General features: G+C 52.7%; 1 protein-coding gene across 3 annotated transcripts in view; it reads right to left on the bottom strand.

Moving 5' to 3' along the window:
* Nucleotides 1–27,402, bottom strand: part of LOC129006860 (cadherin-23-like) — a 335,691-nt gene that overhangs the window by 86,247 nt on the left and 222,042 nt on the right. The window contains exon 12 of one of the 3 annotated variants that reach the window (XM_054437076.2): nt 10,089–10,148. The exons of 1 other annotated variant lie outside the window; for it this stretch is intronic. In XM_054437076.2, coding sequence (XP_054293051.1) covers nt 10,089–10,148 — 60 coding nt within the window. Of the gene's footprint in view, nt 1–1,593; nt 1,600–10,088; nt 10,149–27,402 lie in introns of all 3 variants that reach the window. One more of the 3 variants, XM_054437077.1, reaches the window with a different exon arrangement.

Raw genomic sequence — 27,402 nt, forward strand, 5'->3', positions numbered from 1 at the left:
AAGAGAGGAGGGAAGAGAAGCAGTTAAGCGGCCATGACAGGCTTGGGCAGGAGAGGACACAAGGGATGCAGATGCTGTTCTTCCCCTCCTCCTCTGGAACTTGTCTTGTCCATCAGGGAGAACACTGGTTTGCTGACATGTGAAATGGGAATAACCCAGAGACTGAGTGGCAACGTGAATGGTCAGGGATCCCACACTGGCCAGTCCCAGGGGGGGCCCAGGATCCCAGACTGAGCACAGGGTGGCCACCCCATCACAGGTTCTGCTGTGTCCCAGAGGCCCAAGCCCATCATTTCAGGGAGGTGGGTGCCTCACTCGAGTTCAGGCGTTTCTGATTATTCTAACCAGGGCTGTGGCTCACAGAGCCCCTCAGATGCTACCTGACTCTCCTCACAGAAAGCATGTGACATGACTGAAGTCTCCAGATCATGGGGAGGAGACATGGCTGAAGGTGGGAGATTCAGCTTACTGACTCTCTCAGGTCTGGCCTGCTCAGAAAGTGATTCTGCTTCCTCTTCCTGCCTGTACTGGGGGCAAGGGGATCACCTGCACCCCCAAACTCCCCTCCAACTGGGCAGGCAGCCTGTATTGTGTAAGAGCCTCCTCCTGACCCCTCTTGCAGGTGCCCAGTAGGTCACTGACCTTGGCTGTCAGTCCAGAAGCAGAAGCTCTGGCTCATGGTGCAGAGCCCACCCCTAGCCCAGTGGCCAACTCAGGCCCTCTGCACATGGGCCCTTTTCTCTTGAACCAGTGGCTGGCAAGGGAAGCCTACCCTCACATCTTGGTTGCTTAGGGGATGTTGTGGGACTCCTCTCAGAAACCTGTTCCTGGTGAGAGGGTGGCTGCCAGGTCACCCTGGCCCCAAAGACTCTCCATGGTCTAAGGGGATAGTCCCTGCAAGGCTGGTTCCCACCCCGCTCAGGGCAGAGGGGGAGTGATCAGGAAATGATACCCCCAGTGAAGGCTGAGAGTTCACAAGATTCATGGGCCCCTGGGGCTGCCCCCCAAATGCTCAAATGCACTTGTGGAATGAATGCATGCTAATGTTTACCCATCAGTCTCTTGGGTTTTTCCCATTTTAGCAAACTGGCAAATACACTTGCTGCACTTAGACTTTTCTTACAGCCTGGAGACAGGCCTGTGCCCTGTTACTGGCACAGAGGTTTGGATGGAGAGGTGGAAGCTGAGCTCCCTGAGCCCTCTCTTGACAATTCTGGGGTCCAGGCAAGCCGCGGGGCTCCAGAGCCCCAGCCCAAAGCGGTTCCCCAGGGGATGTGGGGGCAAGGCTCCTCTGGGCCTGTCGGGCTGTGGAGGTTGCAGCGCTTCCTGGTGTGGAATGCGTCCCGTCAGATGGAAGGGACCAATTAAATGCCCGAAGGGGCACTAATAGCTGAAGCCAGCGGGGTGTGACAGCTTTGAACAGGTGACACCAACTCCTCTCCTTCCCCTGAACCTTTGGTCCTTCAACCACAGGAGCTGGGGGCCTGAGAGGGTGGGGGAGGGCTGAGCTGCACCCTTTTCAAAGCCCCTCCCCACTGTGCCCACCACGAGCCCTCCCCAAGCCCAACCCCTGCCCTTCCGAGGCTCACTTACCAAATTCTGTCAGTGGGAGTTGGTCAGTCAAAGGATATGGAGACAGACAGAAGGAGCCGGAGAGGTATGGAGAGGAGGAAGGAACCAGAGAGAAAAGACAGTGAGACCCTGGGTCATGGGAAGGACCCCAGGACCACACCCTAGAGGAGCAGCTGTCCTCAGCCTCTGATGGGCCATAGCTTCTGGGGTCTGGAGGAGGCGTGTTGTGTGAGTGTGCACACATGTGTGCTGGAGAGTGGAGAAGAGGGACAAGCGTGGGACCCAGAAGGAAGAGGCTCAAGGGCATGAAGGGTGAGGAGGTGAGAGGAGGGGGCAAGGGCTCCTGTCTCCCTGATCTCTGTCCACTCTCACCGAGGAGGCCTCAGTGCAGGCTGGGATGGGAGGGGCCATCTCTACATCCTACATCCCTGGAGCCTGGATAAAATCCCTGCTGGGAACAGCCCCATACACCACCATGTTTTTATTTTCCTAACATAAAAAATGTCAGAGACATGATGAGCAGAGACATGGCAAATTTTCCAGAAGTTAAAAAGTGTAAGGGGAACACACACCTCTCCCTCTCCCTCTGAGCCCAGGTACCGATGAACCTCCCAGGGCAGCCACCACACCCCCTTCCTGGGTCTCTTTCCCCAGGAAATCCATGCCTATATGACCATTATGGGTACATGCCACCCTGCTGTGACACTAACAGCATGCTATGCACATTGCTCTGTGTCCAGTATTTTTACTTAGAACTACATCTTGGTGATTGGTCCATAACTGTGCATATAGATGATGATGCGAACGAGGACACTAACAACATAGCACCTACTCTTGGTCAGCACTATTCTAAACACTTTTTAAGTACCAAGTATTTGCTTTGTTTTCCTTAATGGCTGCAGAGCACTTGCATCACTGGGTTACAGTTCCCTCCCTGATTATTCTGGAATATCAGCAGCCCCTTGAGGCTGTAGACCATGCCTCAGGTGATGAAGATTCCCCAGCAGACCACGACACACAGTGGGTGCTCAGGAAGTGACTGGGCTTCAGCAGCTCTTCCTTGTGTTACTGCTACTCCTCCCATGGGTCCCTCCAGCCACTCCAGTGGAAATGAGTTCAGAGAGGTTGACTGAGCAGCCCATGGTTGCATAGGGAGCTGGTGGCAGAGTGGGGGATAAGAGGCCGGGCCCAGGCCGGGTGTGGTGGCTCATGCCTGTAATCCCAGCACGTCGAGAAGCAGAGGTGGGTGGATCACTTGAGGTCAGGAGTTCGAGATCAGCCTGGCCAACATGGTGAAACCCCGTCTTTACAAAAATACAAAAAAATTATCTGGGCATGGTGACACATGCCTGTAATCCCAGCTACTTGGGAGGCTGAGACAGGAGAATTGCTTGAACCCGGGAGGCGGAGGTTGGACTGAGACGAGATCATGCCATTGCACTCCAGCCTGGGCGACAGAGTGAGACTTCACCTCAAAAAAAAAAAAAAAAAGAGGCCAGGCCAGTTCTTGGGCCAATGGAGCTTCCCACAACCCCGGGCTGCTGCCCCGGTCAAGGAAGTGGAGCTCAGGTCTGATGCGGGCATTCCCCATTGGCAGCGCGAGTCCACAGTGTGAAATGCATTGGCCATGCAGTCAGCAATGTTAGCTACCAGAGCAAACTGAGATGCACCATCTGAGCACTCCAGGGCCCAGTCTAAAGGGAGGACAAGCAAAGGAGGTTGCCCCAAGAAGGGGAGTTCTGAGCTGGTGTTAGGAATGAAGGAAGGTATTATTATTATTATTATTATTATTATTATTATTATTATTTAGATGGAATCTCGCTCTGTTGCCCAGGCCAGAGTGCAGTGGTACGATCTCGGCTCACTGCAACCTCTACTTCCCAGGTTCAAGTGATTCTCACACCTCAGCCTCCCGAGTAGCTGGGACTACAGGTGCACACCACCATGCCTGGCTAATTTTTGTTTTTTTGTTTTTTTTTTTAGGTAGAGACGGGTTTTCGCCTGTTGGCCAGGCTGGTCTCAAACTCCTGACCTCAAATGATGCACCCTCCTTGGCCTCCCAAAATGCTGGGATTATAGGCGTGAGCCACCATGTCTGGTCAGAAGGTATTGTTTTTGGACTCTTTTGGACTGGCAGAAAAGGGATTCCGGGCAGAGGAAGTAGCTTTAAACATAAGAGTTCTTGATTCTTAGATCCTTAGCGTGTCTCAGAATCACCTGCAGATTGCTCCCCCATTCTTCTCCCTCCCGCAGGAATTCCTGATTCTGTAGGTCTGGGTTGGGGCCTGTGACTTTGCATTTCTAACCAAGTTCCAGGCGACGCTGATCCTGATCTGAAGCCACTCTTTGAGGAGCACTGTCCTAAGTAAAGGCACGGAGTGTGGAGAAGAATCATCAATGACATTATTTTGCAAAGGGTCCATGTCAAGAAGCTTGGAGTCCCAGGCAGACGCCATCCTGAGGATGGCATTATTTCCATGAGCGAGAGGGAGCCACTCTAAGCTCTGCAGCAGGGGAGAGGGAGGTGACCTTGCGGTCACGTGCAAGTCACACTGGTGCTTCCCTCCTCACCCTAGATGCACAACAGAATCACCAGTGGCATTCTAAAAAGAAATGCAGAGGCCCAGAGCCAGTGTGTCATCATCTCTGGGGGCTGGGAAAAGCTACATTTCTCTGACGCTCCCCAGTGAACCACATTGCATAGCCAGGGTTGGGAAGACATCACTGCAGCAGGGAGAGTAGCTTGGAGGCACCTATAGGAGTCGAGAAAAAGGTGAGCAGTTGGAGAGGCAAAGAGGGTTAGTTCTCCACCGGCCACATATCAAAATTACCTGGGGAGCTTTAAAATACCCCCTGCCTATGCTGTACCCTAGACCATGGAGACCAGACTGGGGGAGGGGGTGGAAGCATAGGCATCTGCATTCTGTAAAGCTCTCCAGCTATTCATTCCAAAGTGTATCCAAGGATGAGAACTACAAGGGTAAAACAGTGGTTCTCCAAGTGTGGTCCTGGGACCACAGCATCAGCATCACCTGGAGCTTGTTAGAAATGCAAAATTGGGGGCCACGCCCAGATCTTCTGAGTCCGAAACTCTGGGGATTGGGCCCAGCACCGTTTCTTTTCTTTTTTTTTTTTTTTTCCGACAGAGTCTTGCTCGGTTGCCCAGACTGGAGTGCGGTGGCGTGATCTCAGCTCACTGCAACCTCTGCCTCCCGAGTCCCAGTCCAAGCAGTTCTCCTGCCTCAGTCTCCTGAGTAGCTGGGATTACAGGCATGCGCCACCACGCCTGGGGAAATTTTTGTATTTTTAGTAGAGACGAGGTTTCACCATGGTGGTCAGGCTGGTCTCGATTTCCTGACCTCGTGATCCGCCCGCCTCAGCCTCCCGAAGTGCTGAGATTACAGGCATGAGCCATTGCGCCCGGACTGGGCCCAGTACTGTTTTAACAAGCCCCTCAGGCATTCTGATGCTCACTAATGTCTGAGAACCATCGGGATAGAGTGATGCTGGGAAGAAGCAAGACAGAACTGAAGAGCATTAGCCTGTAAGGTATAAGCAGTAAGGTATGGCAGATGAGCAGAGAAGGCTTAGGAAGAACCATGTGTCGGCTGGGGCGGCACCCATCGTGTGCAGGCTGAGGTCAACAGTGAGGGACTGAAAAGATGGTGTGAGCTCAGTGATGTTTGAACTCAAAGATGCCTGGAAGATGGTGTGAGCTCAGTGTAGCTTCTGGTTAACTACCTGGTGAGGCAGGAGCACCCAGAGGTGACAAGCCCTCGGGACTGCTTCCTGACCCCTTTAGGAGAATTCTTGGGGGTCTCAATGAATGAGACTTGCTCCCTTCTCCTTGATCTGCTGCCAGGGGCTGGAAAAGTTCACTCAGGCCAGACACTGCAGTGGTCAGGACACATGTCCTAAGACCCTCAGGATCACCTACTGACCAAATCCTCTAAAATGCTCAGCCTGTTCCTTCCAGGACTTTACCAGCTGGCCAATTCCTGCTTGGTCTGGATTTGTGTCTGTCAGCCCTCAGGATGGGGGTGTGTGTAAGAGAGAGATATTCCAGTTTGCTAAGTTGGTGCCAAACCCCTACTGATCACAGTCCTGTGCTGCTGAGCCGTTTATGACAACAGCTTCCATTTGTGAAGCCCGGCTATGACACAGGCGTCACACACCTTAACCAGAATCCACACGGTGGCCCAAAGACAGCGTCAGTCCACTCCTTTTCTTGGAGAAAGAAACTGGGGCCAGAGGGGATAAGTGTTCAAGCCACACAGCAGCCAAGGAAGGCTTGGAACTCAAGTTTGCCCCCACCCCCCTTCGGAGTCAGAGCTCTTAACCACGCAGCTCTCCTGGCCCTCCCACTACAGAACACTGCTCCAAGTGCGATGCCGGGAGCTGGCATAGTGAGCCCCTCCCTGTGCCACATGTGGCAGAAGGAGGCCCACAAGCACCTCAGCTCAGGTCAGGGCACGAAGCCTGGACTGGTGGAGGGCACACCCACCTCCCTGCTCCTGCTAGGCCTCCTCCATGCCCTTGTCCCACAGGGGGCTGGGGGGCTGCCTTCATGGGGTGGAGGTGTGGAGGAGGCTGGAGGGGCTCTTGGAGCTGCAGAGGGGCGATTTTGTTGGAAGGGAGATAAAGAGAAACATCAAAAGGAGCCCTAGTGTGTGTGGAGAGGAGCCTGTGGATTAAGTTCTCCTCCAGCTGAGAGAGGCGATGAGAAGGCTGATAGCGCCCACCGCGGGTCCCGGAGCCGGAGCCGAGCCACCACAGGCTAGGGAGCTGGCAGCTGCCCGCAGGGAGGCCGAGGTGACAGCTTAGCTTTATTTATTTCTTGGGAGGGGAAGGACACATGAAATCCCTCCTGGCTCCCTGCCGGTCCCTCCTCATGTGGCTCCTGCACTTTGCTCCTAGGGCTGCAGCTTTCCCACCCCCACGAGGGCAGCACCTTATCAGCCAGCTGCCAGGAGGGCTGCCCCGAAACTTCCCTAGACCTTGCTCACTCCCTGCCTCCCACTCCTGGAAGTGGGGGGTAGCTTTGAGAAGGGTCAGATGAGCCACTGCTCCCTCCTAGTCTCTCTAAGGCTCCCAGAGCCAGCCGACCTGAGTCTGTCCCGGTGGACCCGGCTCCGTGTGCTGACCCAGTGTGGTTGTCCAGCTGTTTGTTGAGTTTACATGTTGGGCCCTCAACAGACATCAGCTCGTTAAATACTCCCCTGGGAGGGAGGGTCAAGGGTGATATTTCCACTACTTAACCACCTGCATGCAGACCTTTCCCTGGCTCAGAGGGGCGGATTTCAGGCTGGCCCCTGCCGTTGGGTTGGGTGGCCTGACTTCTGAGCATGGCTTCCCTTGGTCATCACCTGAGGGCTCTCAGCACTGGTGCATCCCACTGCAGGTGGCCTGAGCTGGCCTCCAGGCTCCCTCCTGCACAATGAGGCCTGCAGATGCCTCCTTTGTCTCTCTGGCTCTTGCCTGGCCCTCCCCATCCTGAGGCACTGCCCTGCTATTGGTGACACCAGCTTGCCTCTCTGGGATGTTTGTCTCTCTCTGCCATCAGTCAGGGTGGCCCCTGGGTTAGTGACCCAGGGGCGTGATGCAGTGTTAAGAGAGCACAGTTCAACGTTGAGGAACAGGCTGGGTCACTTCCTAGCTGTGTGACTTTAGACAACTCACTGCCTCTCCTGAAGCCTCAATTTCCTCATCTGTGAAGTGGGGAGGGTAAGCACACCTTACAGAATTAAATGAAAACAGTATCGTTTCTCTGCTCCCCCATGTTTTGTAATCATGTGAACTGTGTTTTCTTGCCTAAGCCAGGAAATTCCCTATGGCAGGGACCTTGTGTGTTCTTTTCTTTGTACCTCAAATGCTAGGGGACCGTCAACCAACCCTGTAAACTACAATGTGCCCTTGGAGGAGGCCTTAATTCCTTTTCACGGAAGAGGAAGGACCAGTGTCATGTGAAGGCAGGGTGGCCTCAGGAGCCACAGCAAGGACCAAGGCCACCTTTATGTTTGGGGTCGGGGGGTAGGGGGATGCTGGGGCAAGATAAAGGGCCAGGGCTCTCGTGAGGCACCCAGGGAGTTCTGGTTGGTGGGCTGGTGTGACACCCTCAGCCCAAGCTGGATTGGGGCTGGGAATCTGGAGTGTGGAGTGGGGCCCCCAGAGTCAGTGCCGCCCTCACCAAAACCAACCCTGTCCCGAACTCGGGTCTGCCAGGGAAGAGCCCCATGACCTGAGCTTCCAGGGTATAGAACCTCAGAAGCCACAACCTCTGGAGTTGAGCCTAGGCTCAGGCACTGCCATTTACAGCTGTGTGATTTTTGCATACACACTTTTATATCCTTGAGCCTCAATTTCCTCATCTGTAAAATGGGAAGAATGTAGCCTACTTGATAGGGCTACTGTGGGTGAGCTGCCAAATCTTGGTCAAGCATCTGGGATGGAATAAGTGTTCAACAGAGGAGCGCTATTATTATTGTTCTAGGAGTAGTGGGGGTAGGAGAGGAGGCATCCCTGGGGAGGAGCTGATTTCTAGACCATGGCCAGAAATGAGAGGAGCAGGCAGAGAGGGGCAAAGGCTTGGGTAACGGGACCCACCAGTCCCACCCTGGGCGTGGGGCTGCAGGTCTCCCTCCTTCCTCGGCTGTACCTTCTGTTGGTCTGATCCATAACATTGAGCAGTAGAAAATAAAAGCCCATCGAATACGTGTTCTTTATCCTCCTTTGTCCATCCTTTCACTTAATTCACCCCAATCAGACATGGCAAAGGGGACCTTGGCAGGACGCAGGCCTCTCCTTCCGCCTTCAACTCAAAGCCAGCTGCTTCTCCCTCCAACCCCTACACTAAGGGGGATGCTAAGTCTCTCTGCCCACCGAGATGCCAGGATACAGAAGGCAGTGGAAGGAGCCTGACAGAGGACACTGTTTCCATTTCTGACTCCACCTCAACCCCTGGCACCCAGCAAGCCCATGTCACATGGTGGGTGGCCTGCCCCACCACCCATGGCTCCAGGCCTCTGTTTCTCCACTGTGGGAGTGGAGCACCTCTTGGGCCTGCATCAAGGTGAAGGACGTCACCCTCATTTCAGGCTTTCATCCTCCCACCTATGTCCCCTTCCCAAGCTCCTCTGTGGCTTGGCCCTTGAGCACCATGGGCCTGAGGTCAGGAGTCTGTTTTCTCTGGAGCTGCCCTGTATTGCTACGCAACTGGGGAAGGCCCTGTTTTCCTTCTGGGCCTCTGATCTACCACATGGGAAGCTTGGATGGGGTGATTCTCTAAGGCCCATTAATGCCCATTACTGTGGTGCTCTTTCTTTTCTCTGAGACAGAGTCTCACTCCGTCACCCAGGCTGGAGTGCAGTTGATGCAAACACTGCTCACTGCAGCCTCAACCTCCTGGGCTCAAGCAATCCTCCCAAGTAGCTGGGACCACAGGTGTGCACCACTATGCGCAGCTAATGCTTTTTATTTTTTGTAGAGATGGGGTCTCCCTAAGTTGCCCAGGATGGTCTTGAACTCCTGGGCTCAAGCCATCCTCCTGCCTCGGCTTCCCAAAGTGCTGGGATTACCACCCAGCCCACTGTGCTCTTCCAACTGCTTTCCATGCCTCCAGCCCAAACTCTCTCCCACTCCCCTGATTCTCTCTCCTCCCCTTTCTCCTCGCCTCCTCTTGTGACTCATTTGCTTGTTTCTCTATCTTGCCCTCATTTCTTCTCATCTGCTGGAGACGGAATGCTGGTGTCCCCTTCCCCAAAATTCATGTTGAAATACTAACCCCCAAGGAGGGCAGGGCCTTTGGGAGGTGATTAGGTCATGAGTGCAGAGTCCTCATGAAAGGGATTAGTGCCCTTATAAAAGGGACCCCAGAGCAATCCTTGCCCCTCCAGCCATGTGGGGACACAGTGGGAAGCAGGCCCTCACCAGACATCACATCTACTGGGCCCTTGATTTTGCACTTCCCAGCCTCCAGAACCAAGAGAAATAAGTTTCTGTTGTTTACAAGCCACCCGTCAACGGTAGTTTGTTACAGCAGCCTGTGCAGACTAAGCCTCTCTTCTCTCTCTCCTCTTCCTTTCCTTCTTCTATCCCTCTTCTCCTTTCTCTTTCCTCCCCTTCTTGCCCTCTCACCTTCCTCCTTCCAATCTCTCCCTCTCGAACTCCTTCCTTCCCCCTCTTGCCCTGCCTCTCTCCCCTTCCCGTACCTCTCAGCCAACCTCCCCTCCCTCCTCTCCGTAGGTTATCTGCTGAATTCCACACACGCCTGCACAGACGGGATCAATCCGAGGCTGCCTTGCCTTCAGTTTATCTCTGCTCCAAATGATTGATTTTCCCTCTTTAAGGGTAATTTGCTGGTGAATTCCATGTATTGCAAAAACCCTTGTGAAATCTAATTCAATCCGATTGGCAGCTGGCACTTTGGGGGAAGAATACCAGAGCGCCATCATTTTCACCGCGGATGTGTGTATTAGCTGTCTATAGATGAAGGCACGAGGTGGGCAGGTCCTCCTCACCTGCACGTGCAGACCTTCCCCCACTCCCTCCGGTCGGCCCTGAAGCCAGCCTCCGTTCTCCTGAGAAAAGAATTATAATGCGCGTTGGTACTTGCATTAAGGCAAATGAGGGGCAGGTGCTTTTGAATTCTATTTTCCTAATCTGCAGCCCACTGACCAGTGCACTATGGGAATCTTATACTTCCAAAGCCCAGTTACACTTTACCACCTGTCTGTACCCACTCCTGTTCCTGGGCACAGACTTCCAACTCCTGGGACCCAGCCAAGCCCGTGTCACATGGTTCATAGCTCAGTCTTGCTGTGTCTTTCTCTTCTGCATTCCAGAACCTGGGCCTCTAGGGACTAGAGCAGTCAGCCCAGAGGGTACTTCCTGAAATAAAGTGGCCTTAGAGGGGCTAGCCAGGAGGGCGAGGCTCCCCTCAATCGTGCCCGTGGGTATGGCCAAACGGCAAGCTTTATGTGGAGATCGGGGGACGCACGGTCCTTTCCAGTTCTGCAGATGGAGCAGCTGCTGCTGCTACAGCCACCTGGACTGGTAATTCATGTGCAAAGGACAGAGGGAACCACAGAGGATTTATGTGGCCTGAGTTCTTAACTCAAGGACACCATGCTCTACCCCCCAGGCCTCCCACGATCCCAGGGGAGCCAGGCCATGTCCTCTTCTCCCTTCCTCCAGCATGGGCTCTGTTTGGAAGGCACCTGGCCCACGTGGAACACTCAGCAGTCCCTTCCTTGTGGCCCTGTCTTGCAACCCCAGGCAAGCCTCCCAGCCCCAGTGGCCATATTTCCAACTTCAAGGTCTGCCATTCTCATCAGAATCTGCCAATTTGAACCTCTTCACTCTACCTGGCCTCAATCCCTTTCCTCACTCCAATGGCAAACTCTGCACCCAACTTTTGGCTGGGGTTGGGGCAGGGGGCTAAAGCGGGGTGTAAGTGTTCTCAGAGATGCACGGGGAAGAGTCCAAAATGCAGGGCAAAAGGATGTGTGCACCCAGCTCTGTCCCAAGCCCAGGACCGTCCTGCCCCTCCTTCTGGGGCCCCTTCTGGGGAGAATCACAGGGCCTGAGGGGCAGCACCGCAGAGAGGGAGTACCCGCTGGCCTCATCAGCCTCCTGGGTCTCCCGCCCTCTGCTTTCTGGCCAGGCTCTCTAGAGGCCTCCAGGCAGGGAGCAGGGAGGGCCAGGGTGCAGAGCTGGGAGCTGGCTCTCCCACTCAGCAACTGCCTGGCTCTGGCTATTTCCTATGCTAAAATGATTTCCCTCTTCCCACAGAGAAATGTGTGGCCAGGCAAAGAAATCTAAATGCCTTATGGAAATCAGGAGGGGACACCGCCACAGCTGCTAATCACACCGCTTTGTATTCCACTGCCTCTCCTCCAAGAGTGATTCCACCTTTCCTACATGGTTGGGTGGCAGAGAGGGAGCTGAGAAGAGTGGAGGGGACAGGAGACGGGGAGAGAGGCCTGGCGCTGGCCTGCTCTGTGACCTCGTGCAAACTGTTTGCCCTCTCTGGGTTGCCTTTCTACATCAGGGATCCTACCATCATAGGAGGCCATGAACTTGGTGTCCTGGAACCCTGGGAGCCAAGAAGGAGCAGGTAATTTCATCTCCCTCTCCTTTCTAGTCCTCTTCCAAAGGAGCTGCCTGGTCTTGGGTCCTCTTCCCAGTGAACAAAGACATCACAAATGTCTTAAAGAATAGGTCCTGGGCTGGCACAGGGTGCTGGGCTCCGGGTAGAGGGGTGACCATCCCTGGTGACAGTCCTGTGTGTCACTCAGCTGCCCCCAGGCAGGGCTGCTCAGACATGCAAAGGGCCCCTCCTACTTGACATATTCCCTATCTTTGGGGCGTGGGGCGTGTATGTGTATTGGCCGCATAGTTGCTATGGGTAAATGGACCAAGGGATAAAGGCATGAATGAATGAGTTGCATGTGTTTATCTGCTGTCCATGTGTGAGTGTGAAAAAAAAAATCACAAGATAGAGACAGACACAGAGAAGGAAGGATGGTGCTAGGGTTTGAATGTCCCCCCAAAAAATTCACTTTGAAATTTAATCCTCAGTGTGGCAGTATTGAGAGGTGGGGCCTTTAAGAGGTGATTGGATCATGAGGGCTCTGCACCCATGAATGGACTAATCTGTTCATGGATTAGTGGATTAATGGGTTAATGGATGAATGGGTTATCCTGGGAGGGGGACTAGCGGCTTTATAAGAGGAAGAGAGACCTGAGCTACTGCATGAGCACACTCAGCAATCTCATCATGCGAGATGCCCTGCACCACCCCGTGACTCTGCAGAGAGCCCCCACCAGCAAGAGGGCCCTCACCAGATGCAGTCCCCTGACCTTGGACTTCTCAGCCTCCATAGTTGTAAGAAATAAATTTTGTTTCTTAAGTTACTCAGTTTCAGTTATTCTGTTATAAGCAACACAAAATGGACTAAAACACGTGGGAAGGCAGGTGAGAGACAGAGAGACAGGGAGAGAGGATCGGATTCAAAGACAGATTAACAGAGGGAAAGAGAGGGCATGCAAAGGTGGTGGAGGGTGTTCAGGTGAGGAGCTATACTGAGGTAAAGATGGAACCTGGCCACTGCACAGCAGGGTGGTGGCAGATGGTGGCAGCTCCCATCTTTTTCTCCATCTAGCCCCCCTCCAAGCCTGCCCTTTTGAGCTTCTGTCACTCCCATTGCTGGAACTCTAAACTGCAGCCTCATCTCAACCCCTGCCTTTCCTACAGACCCCACATCTAAGCAGGCCTGACCCCTTGTCCAGTCCCCACCCACCGGTGCTCTCTGTCATTGCCCACTGGTACCACCCCCATTCTCCATGTGTCTAGATTAATCAACCTAAAGCATAGCTCTGAGTACATCACTTATGCTCAAGGACCATCTATGGCTCCCAATTGCCTGCTGAATTAGATGGAATCTCACAGCAGCATTCAAGGCCCTCTAACTGGCCTTTCTAGCTGTATAGGAGGGTGCAAATTACGCACTTGCTGATTTAATGACGGTGGAGAGAAGGATGGCGCTATCTTACTCTAGAAGCCCGCCAGTGCTGCTGCTCATGCTGGTGCCTCTCCATCCTTTTTGGGGGATGGGTGTGGGGGGTATTCCATAATTTATAGTTTATTTTCTTAATTAACATGTTGTAAAGTTGACTTTTTTGGGTATATAGTTCTATGAATTTTAACACATGCATAGATTCTTGTTACCTATCCCCTTCAACCAGAATACAGAACAGTCCCACCGCCCTCAGCACTTCTTTGTCCCATCTCTTTACAGGGACCCCTCTCCCACCCCTGGCCACCTCTGACCTGTTCTCCGTTCCTATAAGTTTGTCTTTTTTGAGAATGTCATGGAATTATGCAGCACAGGGCATTAGCGAGTGGCTTCTTTCAGCACAATGCCTTTGAGATTCCTCTGATTCTCACTTCCCTTTAGTGATCTATTTATTTAAGCACAGTCTGTCCCTGTAGGACTATTTAGCCTATCTGAGTGATCCACAGAGCTAGGGAGGGGACCTCTGGCATCCCTCTTAGAAGGGTGGCCACCTGGTGTGCAAGAGGAGGGCTTTGGAGGCAGGAGAGAGAAGAGGGCCAAGAGGATTAAGAAAAGAAAAATAAAATCCTGGTAGGCCTGCTCTGTAAATGCTAGCAGGTTTGGACATTCCCTAATGAGGGCTATCACAAGGCATTATGCCAAAAACAGAAATGGACTAAGATATGCGTGCTAATTTGCCACTACTGAAAGACATTAGGGCTGCCTCCAAGTCTTCTGAGTCCTGCGTCTCTTCCTGCGCACTCCACTCCCTCCTTTGCCTCAGTCTTCCTCCTGTCATCAGTGCTCCCTCTTGCTCCTCTTCCCCTTCCCTTGGGGGTGGCTCCTCAGTCATCCTCATCTCCCCTAAAGTGAAGCATCAGGGTGTCCTGGGGCTGCCCAGTCCCCAGTCTCCTTTCTGCTCTATCCACATCCCTTTCCCAAGTGAACCCAGCTAGAGCGGTGGCTTTATTTATTCATTCGTTTTAGGTAGAGTTGGGGTCTTCCTCTGTTGCCCAGGCTGGAGTGCAGTGGTGTGATCATAGTTCACTGCAGCCTGAATCTCCTGGGCTGAAGCGATCCTGCTGTCTCAGCTCCCCAGCAGCTAGGACTACAAGTGTGCGCTACCATGCCTAGCTAATTTTTATTTTTTTTGTGGAGATGGGGGTCTCACTATGTTGCCCAGGCTGGTCTCAAACTCCTGGGCTCACATAATCCTCCTGCCTTGGCCTCCCAAAGTGCTGGGATTACAGGTGTGGGCCACTGTGCCGGCCACCAGTGGCTTTAAATACAATCTGGGTGTTGGCAACACTTTCATTCCCACCTCCAGCCTGGATCCACATGGTGGTAGCTGGGGTTCTAGAGGCTCCTGAGAGCCAACGGTTGGATTTCTAGAATCTGGGAGAGCCAGCTGAGGCCACGCCAGTAGCTTGAGATCGGCCATCGAGGAGCATTGACACCACAGAGATTACTAAATGCTATGAGGCAGCCCCTCACCCAGGCCCCAGAGCTGCTCGCTAGGTATCTACCAGCACAGCCCATGCGCCTTCTTGGCGTCTCCATCTGGGTGTCTAACAAGCATGTCAAACGTAACACGCTAGAAGCTAACCTAGGGATTCCATCATCCCCTCACTGAATCGACTGCTTTACCGTATCAGGAAGTAAGAACTCCATTTTTCTAACTGCTCAGGCCAAACTCCTTGTGCAGTCACTCTTAACTCCCTTCCTCCCCTCCCCATATTGGCAAATCCCATTGACTCTCCCTTCAAAACAGATCCAGCAGCTGACTGCACCTCAGCCTCCACAGGCCTCATCTGAATGATGGCAGTCACTCCTAGGAAAGGCCCCTGCCCCTCAGGGTCTATTCACCCACCCCCACCCCTGGCAGACACAGCATCCTTTAAAAAAAATTTTTAGGTTGAGTGCGATGACTCACGCCAGTAATCCCAGCACTTTGGGAGGCCAAGGCAGGATGATCTCATGAGGCCAGGGGTTCGAGACCAGCTTAGGCAATGTGGTGAGGCCCCATCTCTACAAAAAGTTTAAAAATTAGCTGGGCACAGTGGCATGTGCCTGTAGTCCCAGCTACTGGGGAGGCTGGGGTGGGAGGATCACTTGAGCCCAGGAGTTCAAGGCTGCAGTGAGTTATAATTACACCACTGCACTCCAGCCTGAGTGACAGAGTGATATGCTGTCTCAAAATAAAATAAAAAAAAATAATAAATGTTTAAAAAATGGAGATAAAATTCATATAACATAAAAGTCACCATTTTAACCATTTGATAGTGAACAATTCAGCATTTACTACATTCACTGGGTTGTACAACCACTACTCCCTCTATCTAGCTTCAAAACATTTTCGTCTCCCCCACAAATGAAGCTTTGTGCCCATTAAGCATCACTCCCCATTTCTCTCCCCCCACCCTTGGCAACCACTAATCTGCTTCCCGTCCCCGTGGATTTGCCTCTTCTGGATGTTTCCCGCATGCAAAATCATCCACCAAGTGGCCTTTTGTGTTTCCCAGGACTATGGCTGCTGTAGCAGGTCAGTGCTTCATTCACTCCTGCGATGGCCCGCCGCATGGAGGCATCACATTGTTTCTCCATTCGGCAGCGGATGGACAGAAGTTGGGTGTCTTCCACCGCGCCTCCTCCTGAAACTTCACTCCTGTCACATCACTGCCTGCCTGTTCCCCCCAGGCGGCTTCCCATCTCATTCCTGTGAGAGCAAAGCCCTGACCACAGCCCTGGTCCTCTCCAACCTCCTCTCCCAGCCCCTGAGCCTCCTTCTGCAGAGCCACTGCACCTGCCCTTCCCTCTGCCTGAACGCTCTTCTGCCAGATATCCACAGAGCCTGTGCCCTCTCACTTCACCCAGGCCTGTCAAGGCCTCCTCTGACCGTTCTGCCCCTCCCAGGATTCCCTTAATCCCCTTCTCTGGCTTTCTTTTTTTCCATGGCTCTTCTCACCACCTGACATCATTTGCATCTGTTTGTTTCTTTGGTCTTCCATCCTTGGAACCTTAGCTGCCCAAGGGCTGAACTTTGTGAATCGATGCTAGAATCACATCTGACACCCAGTAGGTGTTCAACAAATATTTGCTGAATGAATGAAGGAATGGGCCAATCCCGCCTCCCACTCAACGTGCACATCCCTCAGGGCATCTCTTCCTTATTCCTGCCAGAGGCCCGTGGGCGCCTGCTATCTGTGTGCTTCGCTAACCACCAGGCATCTCTTCCCATGCTCTGTGACCTTCCCTAAAACATTTCCTCTCTGAGCCTCGTTTTGCCCATGTGAAAAGAGCAAAGATATCATCCGTGTGTTGATGCTAGCACTAGTCAGAACCAGGGAGGGGAAAACGTGCTCTGCACCTTGCAACCTGGGATGTAAACCTATGACAACTTCGATGTTAAAAATTTTATCTCAGGCCGGATGTGGTGGCTCATGCCTGTAATCTCAGCACTTTGGGAGGACGAGGCAGGAGGATCACTTGAGGTCAGGAGTTCAAGACCAGCCTGGTCAACATGGCGAAACACCATCGCTACTAAACATACAAAAATTAGCCGGGTGTGGTGATAGGTGCCTGTAATCACAACTACTCAGGAGGCTGAGGCAGGAGAATCACTTGAACTGGGAGGTGGAGGTTGCGGTGAGCCGAGATCGTGCCACTGCACTCCAGCGTGGGCGACAGAGCGAGACTGTCTCAAAAAAAAAATTATCTCACTCTCAATTCCTTTGATATGAATTCCTTTTTAACAGATGGAGAAACTGAGGCCTGGAGAGGAAGGGAGGGTCTGCCCTAAGCCTGCATGGACAGAGTGAAAGCACAGCTGGGATACTTTGCTTTGCCATGAAATGCCTTGCCTCTCCCTCTGCCCTGTGCCCAGTCCCATCCCTGCACTATTCTCTCCTTTCAGGGGACAGAGTTAGTAGGCGCCCGGGCAAGCAGAGCCCAGCATGGGCTGGGGGGAGGCTTCTGCGTTCCTGGTGGCCCACTGTTGCCACAGCTGCCCAGCAGGACTCTGCAGTTCCTGTTACTTGTTGATTAGGACATTTCACGGCCCATGATGGCGATGGGGTGAGACACACAGGCACAACTCCCAGCCGAGCTGTGCTTACTGCAGCCTTGTTCAAGACAGGGGGAAAACAAGACACGCCTGTTACTGTTAGGGGTATGAGGTGGGGTGGCCAACGGGGCAGGCAGGGGGAGCATAGGAGGTTCCAGGGTGAACTGGGCTCACTGGCACCCACAGCGAAGGGGCACCAGGGAGGGTACAAGCCAGTAAAGAGGCGCTGGGAAGAGGAAGAGGCATGGAGAAGAAAGTCTGCCAGCTCTGTTTCTGATTCCCATGGGGGTCTTCAGGAAGGCCCGCCACTGCTTTGAGGAAGCATGACTCCATGGGTAAAATGATTCTCACTACTTCCCATAGTGCCAGCCCTGCTCAGGAGTGTGGGTGGCGGTGGGTGTGGGGAAGGAGCCTGCCAGGGAGGCGGGTGAGAGGGGAACAATTTCCCAAATCCAACATGAAAGATGAACTCTAGCTGTTAGACGGGACTCCGGGCTGGGAGCTGCGGGAACTGGCATGGGGAGGAGGTGAGGGGTGGGCACTGGCATGGCGGCTGCCACACAGGCCCTGCTTCACACCCCCTGCCAGGGGTACAGGGCTTGGTGTAAATAGCATGCTAATTAGATTTACAAAGAGACTAAATTAGGAGGTGTCTGAATCATGGCAGAGACCACCCTCTGGTCCCCAGGGAGGCTGGAGCTTAGCACGCTGGGAGGAAGCTCACCATAGGATGCGGCCATGGACAGAAAAATCTTAATCATCATCATCATCATCATCACAATAAGAGCCTCACTGAAGGCCACTGGGGAGAAATTAATGGGAAAATGCACAGTCTGGGCTGTCCGCTCCCTCTAGCTTCTTTTCCAGAGTGGCTTTGCTTTGAAGTCAACGGATATTTTCCTGGAGAGACTAAATCTTGGGGGAGGAACCCTAGAAATGTGAGCTGAAGCTGTGAGACAACCGAGGCCTTGCAAACAGACCGCTGCCTACTGCCAGGGCAGAGGATGGGGAAGCAGAGATGCGGAGAGGTGCTCACCGGGGCCCCAGGAATCCCAGGTACCAGCTGTGTGGACATTGCTTTGTGTGGATGCTCAATCCTTGCTACGAGGTCAGAGTTACCAGAGAACCTTTTCAAAATAAGAACATCCAGGATGGGCTCCCTGGCTTCCGGCATGGGGCGAGGCAATGAAGAACCCCACTTCTCTGCATGCCTTGCCTTGATTGCTCCCTGGACAAGGGCCCTCTAACCCCTCTCTGCTTTACTTCATTGATGAAATCACAAGCTGGTGAGAGGTACAGAATGTTGGAAGCAATCCATTCACTTCCTTTTTCTAGCCAGATCCCAGTTACCTCCTTCATGGAGGAGAAAGAAGGGTCTGGAAAATAGGACAATTGTACATCCGAGAGTGCGAACCCTACATCTGCCCCACGGAATGCTGGCAGCCTGCCCCCTTCTTTCCCTCACCTCCCTTCACTGCTTCTAGAGTTTGGTTTCTAATTCAAGTTGCTTAGGAGACAGAAAAACAGAGGTCCATGCCCTAGGTCACACCAGCAGGCGGGGAGAGTTGACGGCAGCTGCACCCACTCTCTGGGGTGGCAAAAGTGTGCATTGACTGGGTCTCTCCCACCGAGCAGATGCTGGGGTGTACATTTCTGGGGCTCAGTTGAACAGTGTGGTCCAGAGCTGGAAAAGGGACCCTCAGCTGAACACGTGACATGGAGCCACGGGTCTTGTCTCCTCCCTGCTCCCACCCCGCCCATCCCTGCATGGTGCGCGCTAAGGATGCCAGCTCTAAGAACCAGCAGACGTCAGCCTTGCAGTAAAGGCCCGAGGGGGGAGCTAGGGTTAGTGCAGTACAGGGACTAAGGGTGAGGGGTTCATCTTTTTGTGCCATGACCCTTCTGAGAGTCTGGTGAAGCCCAGGAACCCCCTTCTCAGAAGAATTTTTATTTTCCACAAACTAAAATACAAGGAACCACAGAGTCAACTAATTATTTTGAAATACAGTTATCAAAGTGTTTTAAAAGGTTGTTATAATCCTGTATGCGCTTCAGGATGCATTAAACAAGGAGACTTAGCAGTCAGTCTGATATATGCTATAATTTCAGAGCACTGATGAACGTAAATGGTATTTTGAGATTTCTGTGATACCTGTAACGTGATATGAAAATATCTGAGATGTCTCTTGGGGTCAAAGCCACAGGTAATGCTAATACCACTGTGGTTTTTTCTGTATTTGTAATTAAAGGAATGCTGCGGTTCACTTAGAAGCTGGTGAAAAGAAAGATGCAGGTTTTTCTCCACCCAGGGCCATGGATGCCTTGGGTGGTCTGTGGTCCCCCTTCCCCAGATGGGCTGAGAACTCCTGGACTGAAAGGAAGACTGAAAGGAAGCCGAAGAGGCCCGCAGGAGAAGCCTGCAGCCAGGAACGCAACCTTTGCAGAGCTGCGTGGGGAGGGCCTGGAGGCACTGCAGCCCAGACAAACTGCCTAACAGGACCAAATGTGAAAATAAATTTAAATAAATACAAGGTTGTGGGCTGCTGCTGCCTGACAGGCCTGGAACACATGTGGAATGGAAAATGAGGGTGATGGATAAAAATAAAGACTGACATGAGCAGGAGAAGAAGAACAGTCTCCCCTTCTTACCTCCACCCCATCACTGCCTACCCGCACCTGCCCCCCAGCATTCAGGAATATGGCCTTTTCTCCTTGTCATTTGTTTTTTTTTTTGTTTTTTTTTTTTCAATTTATTTGGTGATGTTTTCTCCATGGGGAGGTGGGTAATTCTTTCCGTTTTTTTTTTTCTATGCCCCTCAAATAAATGAACCATGTCATCTCCTGCCTGAAACGGGAATCAGTTCCTGCCAGATGTGTCCCCGTTCACTCTGCAGTGCAGGCCCCTCCGCTCGGTGGGACCAAACCTTTGGGAGGTCGCCCAGTGGATTTGAGCCCTGTGACTGAATTCTCAACCCTCGGGTCCCAAGCGGCCCCCAGTGGGGGTGCGTCTCATGCCAGCAGAGGCTGGCTTTCTATCCACATTCATGGGGGGCTCTCACTTCTTTAAGGCCCTATTCAGAGCCGTTTTCCCCATATTGGACAGCTGTAGTTGGATGTGCCCACTCTTGTCTAATGCTGTCGCTTAAGCTCATCTCCTCAGTAGACACTGGGAAGTAAAAATTATCAGAGTTTGGAAAACTGAGATGAGAGAGAACAGGAAGCCATGTTTGCAAATGCAGAGCCCTGCAGCACATGCAAGAAACACAAGGTTGAGAGTTCAAGACCAAGTTCTGAGACCAATTAGCTGTGTGACCTTAGGCAAGCTGCTTAACTCCTCTGAGCCTTGACTTCTTCCTATATAGAAAGGACAGGGAATAATAATAATAATAACAATACCTAATGTCTAAAGTATGCTTTTTCTTTTCTTTTAGAGACAGGTTCTCTCTCTGTCACCCAGGCTGGAGTGCAGCAGTGCAATCATAGCTCATTGCAGCCTCAATCTCCTGGGCTGAAGCAATCCTCCTGCCTCAGCCTCCCAAGTAGCTGGGACTACAGGTGTGTGCCACCATGCCCCACTTCAAGAGTGCTTTTTATAGGCTAGGCACTGTTCTAAATACAGATACGAACCCATTTAATCCTGATAGACACTCTGTGAGGTACAGCGGCTATTGTCTCTACTTTGCAGATAAGAAAATGGCATTAGAGGATAAATAAGTCCCCAAGGTCACACAGATCAAAAGTAGGAAAACCAAGTGGCAGATCCAGGCTGTCTGGCTGGTTAATTTTATTTCTAACCACTTCAGCTGCCTCTCTTGTCCTTCCCTGAAAAAGGATGCTGCAGGGGGTTTCGAATACACAAATACAAGGCAGAATGGGGTTGGGGACAGAGATGAGGCCCAGAGAGGCGCCCAAGTCCCTCTGCTTGAAGCGGGAGCTGGGTTTGCCGGAGCAGAGTCCGTGGAGCCGGCTCAGGGAAAGGAGGATGGGCTGGCTGCAGGGTCAGTGGGCAGGGGGAAGCCCCGGGAGGTACCTTCCCCTTCCCACCCGCATCCTCTTGGATGAAGAGATTTGTAGAGTCTTAAAGACTGACTGGCCCAACTCATTGTTTTCCAGAGGCAGACACGGAGGCACGGTGGGGGGACGAGGCTTGCCTGGAATCGCACCTGAGTGCGGAAGAAGAACTGGGCTGAGAACCTGGCTTGGGCTCTCTCTCTGCCGCCTGCTCAGGGCAGTCGGGGCAGGTGTGGTAGTGGAAGGTTGAGGTCAGAGTTCAAAATCCTGGGCCGATTTGAAATCACAGAGCCTCTGTCACAAAGGCTGAAGGGGCCAACTCAGTGTCCTGGGAAGAGTTCCAAAGAGCAGTTTCTATTGGACTTTTAGGGTTCTATGATTATGGAACTGGGGGTTCTCCAGCTTTCTGAAAACACCTTAAGAGGAAAATGGCTAAACTGCTAAACCATCAGACACTGGAATGTGTGGTCACGGGAGTGGGGAGCGTCTCCCGTGTAGGAGACTTCACTCCATTTCACCGCTTCCACCCTGCACATTTCAACACAGCCATCAGAGGGCTCCTTGAGAAAGGCGACTCAGACCACATCAGCTCCCTGGCTTCCCCAGGCTCCCAGTAACAGAAAAACGCCTTCCTGTGTCTGACAAGGCCCTGCCTGCCCCCGATGAGGCTGCAGCCTGGCCTCCTGACACCCCCATCCTCTTGAGCTCTGTCCTGGACATCCACAAGAGCCTCTTTTCTGCTCCTTGAAAATGCCAGGCCATTTCCCTTTTGGGGATCTCTGCCCTTGTAGGGGAGCGTCTGCTGCCAGAATGTTCCGCCTCCACAGCTCTGCATGGCTGCACCCTCCATGCCACTTAACCTCAGCTCCAACAACACCTTTCTGAAGGCTTTCTGGGACCACAGTCAGGAATCACCCTATCCCACCCCATCACTCACTCACCCTGTTGACAGAGTTCTGGACATCCATTTCTACTGCAATTCCGTCTCCCACTGGAATGAAATATAAGCTCTGGGAGGGCAGGGGCTACGTCTTCAGCTCAATCCCCCCAGGACCTAGCACAGTGGCAGGCACATAGTTGGCGCACATAACATTTGTTGCTTGAATCAATAACTAACCCCCAACCTGCGTAAGTTTCAGCATAGTCCCTCAGGAAGGCCAGAGGTTCGGCAAATTAATGAGGCCCGAAGGCCTTTCTGAAATATTCCAATTCCCAGAAGCAGCCAGAATCTGGCAGCTGAGGCCTCTCTGGGGTGGGGAAGAGAGTGGTGTCCCAATCCCTACCCCAATCCCTCTCCTCTGTACAAAATATTCTCAAGGACAGCAGCAAATGTGTTCTGAGAAGCTGCGGGTCAGGAGTGAGGCAGAGGAAAGTGGATCAAACGCTCCCAGCTCTGGAGAAGAAAGGCAGGACATCCGCAAATCGTATTTCTCCTGACAGCGGATGAGAGGAACTGTCAGTTTTCAGCTATCTGGGTCAGTGGGGAGGGGTCATGCATAATGAAACAACTATTTAAGAACAATACTCCTTGCTGGGATTTGTAAGGCACCCAGAGGTGTGGATGGTCTCGGAGCCACCCTGCCTCTGTCCCCCGCCCCCTTCTGCTAGCCTGACTCTTCGGAGGGGGGATGCCACACAGAGGTAATCCACTGGCGCCTAAGTGGAGGAATGTTTCCTAGGACAACTGAACAGAAAATTCCAACCCGCGCAACAAACTGTCCCCGTGCAGAAGGGAAAACAGGACTGCCAGTGGCTGACTCAGCTTCCAGGCATGTTAATGAGGTGAGGCAGGGGAGGGCTGCAGGCAAGACCAGGAGAGGAAAAGTTGACCCAAGTGGAGAAAATACGAAGAATATGCTGGGGGCAAGGGCGGCACAGGGTGTTTAAGGATATATACATCATAGGACTCCAGGTGGGTGAGTGAGTTGCCGATTCACCGTGGCTCCCCAGAACACCAAGGAAGACACAAGAAAACGCCCAGCCACCAGGTGCAGGGGAATGAGGCTGCCACAGCCTTTAATTTGAAACTCAGAGATGAGCTCCCCACACCAAGGCTGACTTCTGGGGCTTCTGCCTTTTGGATTTTTTTTTTTCTGATTTGCATCACAACCAGCTATTTGCATCTCAACTGTCACAAGGTACAAATGGGTTGTTGCTGGTTTCAGCCCACCCTGTCCTTTCCTTCCCTGGTGTCTGTGGGTTTTCTAGAGCCAGGCAAAGGAAAAGAAATTACTCAGTGAGACTTGACAATGTGAATGGAGTCCTTGGGAGACAGAAAGGACTGTTTTCAAGCACCTTTGTTGTTGTGAATGGTCTAGCAGAGTCTGAGATTCAGTGAGAGACTGAGCAGAATCTTCAATCTGGTGGTGACAGTGAATTCGATTAGCATCCTCATTAGAAGCGACTGCCACAAAGTTCCTATGGAGAGATTACACTGCTTCTTCCTTCCCTTTCTGTTTTGCATCAGCTCCCTTGACTGCCCTGCAGTGGATTTCTGAGGTCATCCTTGCTACACAAACTCAGCCGGACCTGGTTTGGAAAAAGCCCTGGGCCATCTCGCTGATACTTGGGCATTTAACCATGCATTAACTCAACCAATGCTCATTTCCAGAGTGCCCCCAACGTTCCAGGCAGAGCATGAGGGCCTGGGTTACACTGGTGAGCCAAACCAAGCATGCCCCGCCCCCGTGCACCATTCAGTGCAATCAGGAGTTAGATTTAGTGGGATCCTTACACTAATCATGGGCATGTGAGAGTCATGTGGCTCCACAGAGCCTGGGACAGAGGGTTCTGACTGCTCCGCTGGCTCCCTTCCCTTCAGAGAATTTACTCAATGAACACATTTTCCTGCCACACCAAGCAAATCCAGAGTCACCTTCAACCCAGACACAAATCCCAATAGATGTATTTTTTCCTCAGAAATGGACTGGCAAGAAACAACACTTTTCTAAAAATCTTTTCTCTAACAGTTGCCTGATTTCTCTTTGTGGTTCCCTGATTTTTCTGGTTCTGGACACTCAGGCAATGTTTAACTGCTTTTGCAGTCCTTCTTTTGCTCCTGTTGACAATGTGGCTAAATGCTCCACGGGGGTCCCTGGGCCTGATCCTCCGTCATGGTGGGACCTCCCCTATATCCAAGACTGGTCCTCCGAAGCATTCACCCAGCCAGCTCCGGATTCCTCCAGAGAAGAACGCGAGATACACGAGAGCAGGGCTGGGGCCGAAAGCAACTCATCCCTCCCTCTTATTGAGGAATGAGCCCGGTGCCACATGCGGGATGATCTGGGGGTTGCCCCACCCGGAGGCTGGCCAAGGTGACCTCAGGGTTGGGTGGCCTGGGCTCCTGGGCTGCCTCTCCTCGTTGGCTCTGTCTCTGCAAGTCACTGTGCCCTGGAGAAGAGGAGGCCAGGCCTGCACTGTCAGAGACACTGACCAGCTCCCTTGGGAAAACAGCCATGGAGAGCAGGGAATGGTCCCTGGTGGCGTTGGGTGCCCTGACCGCAGTGGGTGTGCCAATGGTTAAGCCTGGGTGGGGGGCAGTCATTAGAGGCGGGTTGGTCCCAGATTACTCCTGAGCATTCCTGCAGACATTTCAGAAAGCGCTTCTAGCAAAGGGAGCCTGAGATAAAACCGGAGGTGTCAGGGTTACATTGCCCCCAACCAGTTGGGGTGAGCAGTCCTGGGGGGTTCCGGCCTTACAGCTGGTAAGCACTCGCTGGACCCAGGCCTGGTCAGGAGCTGCGGCTTCTCAGTGATGACAACGGCTAACGTACAGGGCACTGTGCCACCCCCTGTACATGCCTCCTCCTCTGTGACAGAGACAACTACTCGGTACCTTCCCCACACTTCCTGGCCTGCTGGTGGTGAGGTGGGGGCACATAGCTACTTCTGGCCAATAGTCATTGGGTAGAAGTCGCGGAGGCACTTCTGGGATGAAGCACAGAAGAGCTGGTACTTAGCCCTCCAGCTGCCTCTTCCCTGCTGCAGGGACCGAGGGACCTGCAGATCATGCCCCTCAGCCACTACATGGGGTAGGGTTTCCCTGTCCACCTGTGCTGGCCTAGTCGTCCGCGAGAGAAATCAACTTTTATGTGGGGCCTAACTCGTTACTGCAATATAAGCTGAGGGATGCATTCTCTTTCTTTTCTATTTGTTTTTTTTAAACAAATGAACAAAGTGAGGCTCATTACTTTACCTGAGGTCACACAGCTAGTACATGGAAAGGCAAGGCTGAAACACAGGCCCTGTCTGACTCCAGAGCTTGTGCTGCCCCCACACAAGCTGCCTTCCTTCTGGGTTGCCTCCAAGATCAAGCCTCAATTCCTTGGCCTGGCATTCGAGGCCCTCTGAGGCCCGGGTCCCAGCCTACCTCCCCACTACACACATCCTTGCTTGCCTGGATTACGGCCTGCTGTGGCCAGCCAACCTTCCTGTGTGCCTCTGGGTGCAGCCCTAGGCCCCTCTCACCACAGAGCCTCTCCTGATCCTCTCAGCCCCGCAGCTGACCCCTCACTGCCTGTGGTCACTGGACCTGGACCCCACGCTGGTATCCACGTTTCTCTTCTCTTGGGCATTATGGTTCTCCTGAAACCACAGATGGGACTTTCCTCTGAGCATCTCATTCATACAGTCATCTCCAAAAGGAGGTGCCTGCCCTAAAGGGGGATACAAGGTGATCCATTAGGGTGTGAGAACATATTAGAACTTGTTTTTATACCTGTTTTTTCCACCTTTTAAAACTATTACATTAAAAATTTTGTTTTTTGGGTTTTTTTTTTTTTTTTTTTTTTTTTGAGACAGGGTCACCTAGGGTGGAGTGCAGTGGTGCAATCTCTGCTCACTGCACCCTCCGCCTCCCAGGTTCAAGCAATTCTCATGCCTCAGCTTCCTGAGTAGCTGGGATTACAGGCACACACCATCATGCCTGGGTAATTTTGGTACTTTGAGTAGAGACGGGGTTTCACCATGTTGCCCAGGCTGGTCTCGAACTCCTGGCCTCAAGTGATCCACCCGCCTCGGCCTCCCAAAGTGCTGGGACTACAGGTGTGAGCCACTGTGCCCGGCTTAAAAATATGTTTTAAAATGTACATACTGTATTTGTATCAACACACTGTTGACTCCTAGGACCATGGGTTACACTTGGCTCCCCAAGAGGCTAAATATAGTTCCTTGTAAATAGCAGGTGATCAATACATACTTTAGTTATCTCAGACAGATAGGTATGGAATGCCTTAGCAGGAGATGGAGACACACATGTACACACACACACACACACACGTGTGCGCACACACTTGAACACACACACAGGCGCATGGTGGGACTGACTTGCCCACGTGCCCTGAGTCCTTGGGGGGACCGTGTCTGGTTGAGAGGAGCTGACAGAGGTGGGCAAGAGATGTGGGCAGAGGGGCTCCTGGGTCAACAGGGCGGGCCACTTGCTAAGCAGCCAGAGTAGAGAGGGCTCCTCCAAGGGCGGTGGAGGAAGCCCAGCCTGGAGCAAGGCCACCACGGCAGCCCCATGCAAGGAGTAATTGAAGAGAAGCACCTCAGGCTGGAAAACCTAATGGAATTCCTGAGCAGAGTGGGCCAGGAGGAGCAGCAGTAATAAATAGAAGTCCTATCAGCATGGCAGCTGCTGACAGGCAGGGAGATGGGGTGCAAGGTGGGGTGAGGGCAGGGGAGGAGGCAGGCTGAGAGGGTCCTGAAGGGATGGAGACCTGGCCGCACCTCATAGAGGCCTGGCTGCCCTGCCCCCCCACCCCCGCCCCTGTGATGCAGGGTGTGTCAGGACCAGTGCTGGAGGCTGCCCCCACCCTGAGCCTCCTCCCTCCTCCCTTACTTCCTTTTAAGGCTGGGCCCAGCCACGGTAGACCCCCTGGTGATGCAGGGGTCTTCTTATGGCCTGGGAATCCCCTCCAAAGCACTTAGGTCCTTTTGCTCTTCACATGGAAAAGCTGGGGTCATTATTACACCAAAAACAGGAATTAGACTTTCTGCTAAGGTCATTATTTGAACAGGAGCAAAAACGGGTACAGGCATCCCAGAGAGGGCAGCAGATGATCCATCAGGGTGTGTGAAAATACACATATGGTTTATTTCTACCTTTTTTTTTTGAGATGGAGTCTTACTCTTGTTGCCCAGGCTGGAGTGCAGTGGTGCTATTTCAGCTCACTGTAACCTCCACCTCCCAGGTTCAAGCGA

This window comes from Pongo pygmaeus, chromosome 8, assembly GCF_028885625.2.
Source record: "Pongo pygmaeus isolate AG05252 chromosome 8, NHGRI_mPonPyg2-v2.0_pri, whole genome shotgun sequence".
In the NCBI taxonomy this organism is placed as follows: domain Eukaryota; kingdom Metazoa; phylum Chordata; class Mammalia; order Primates; family Hominidae; genus Pongo; species Pongo pygmaeus.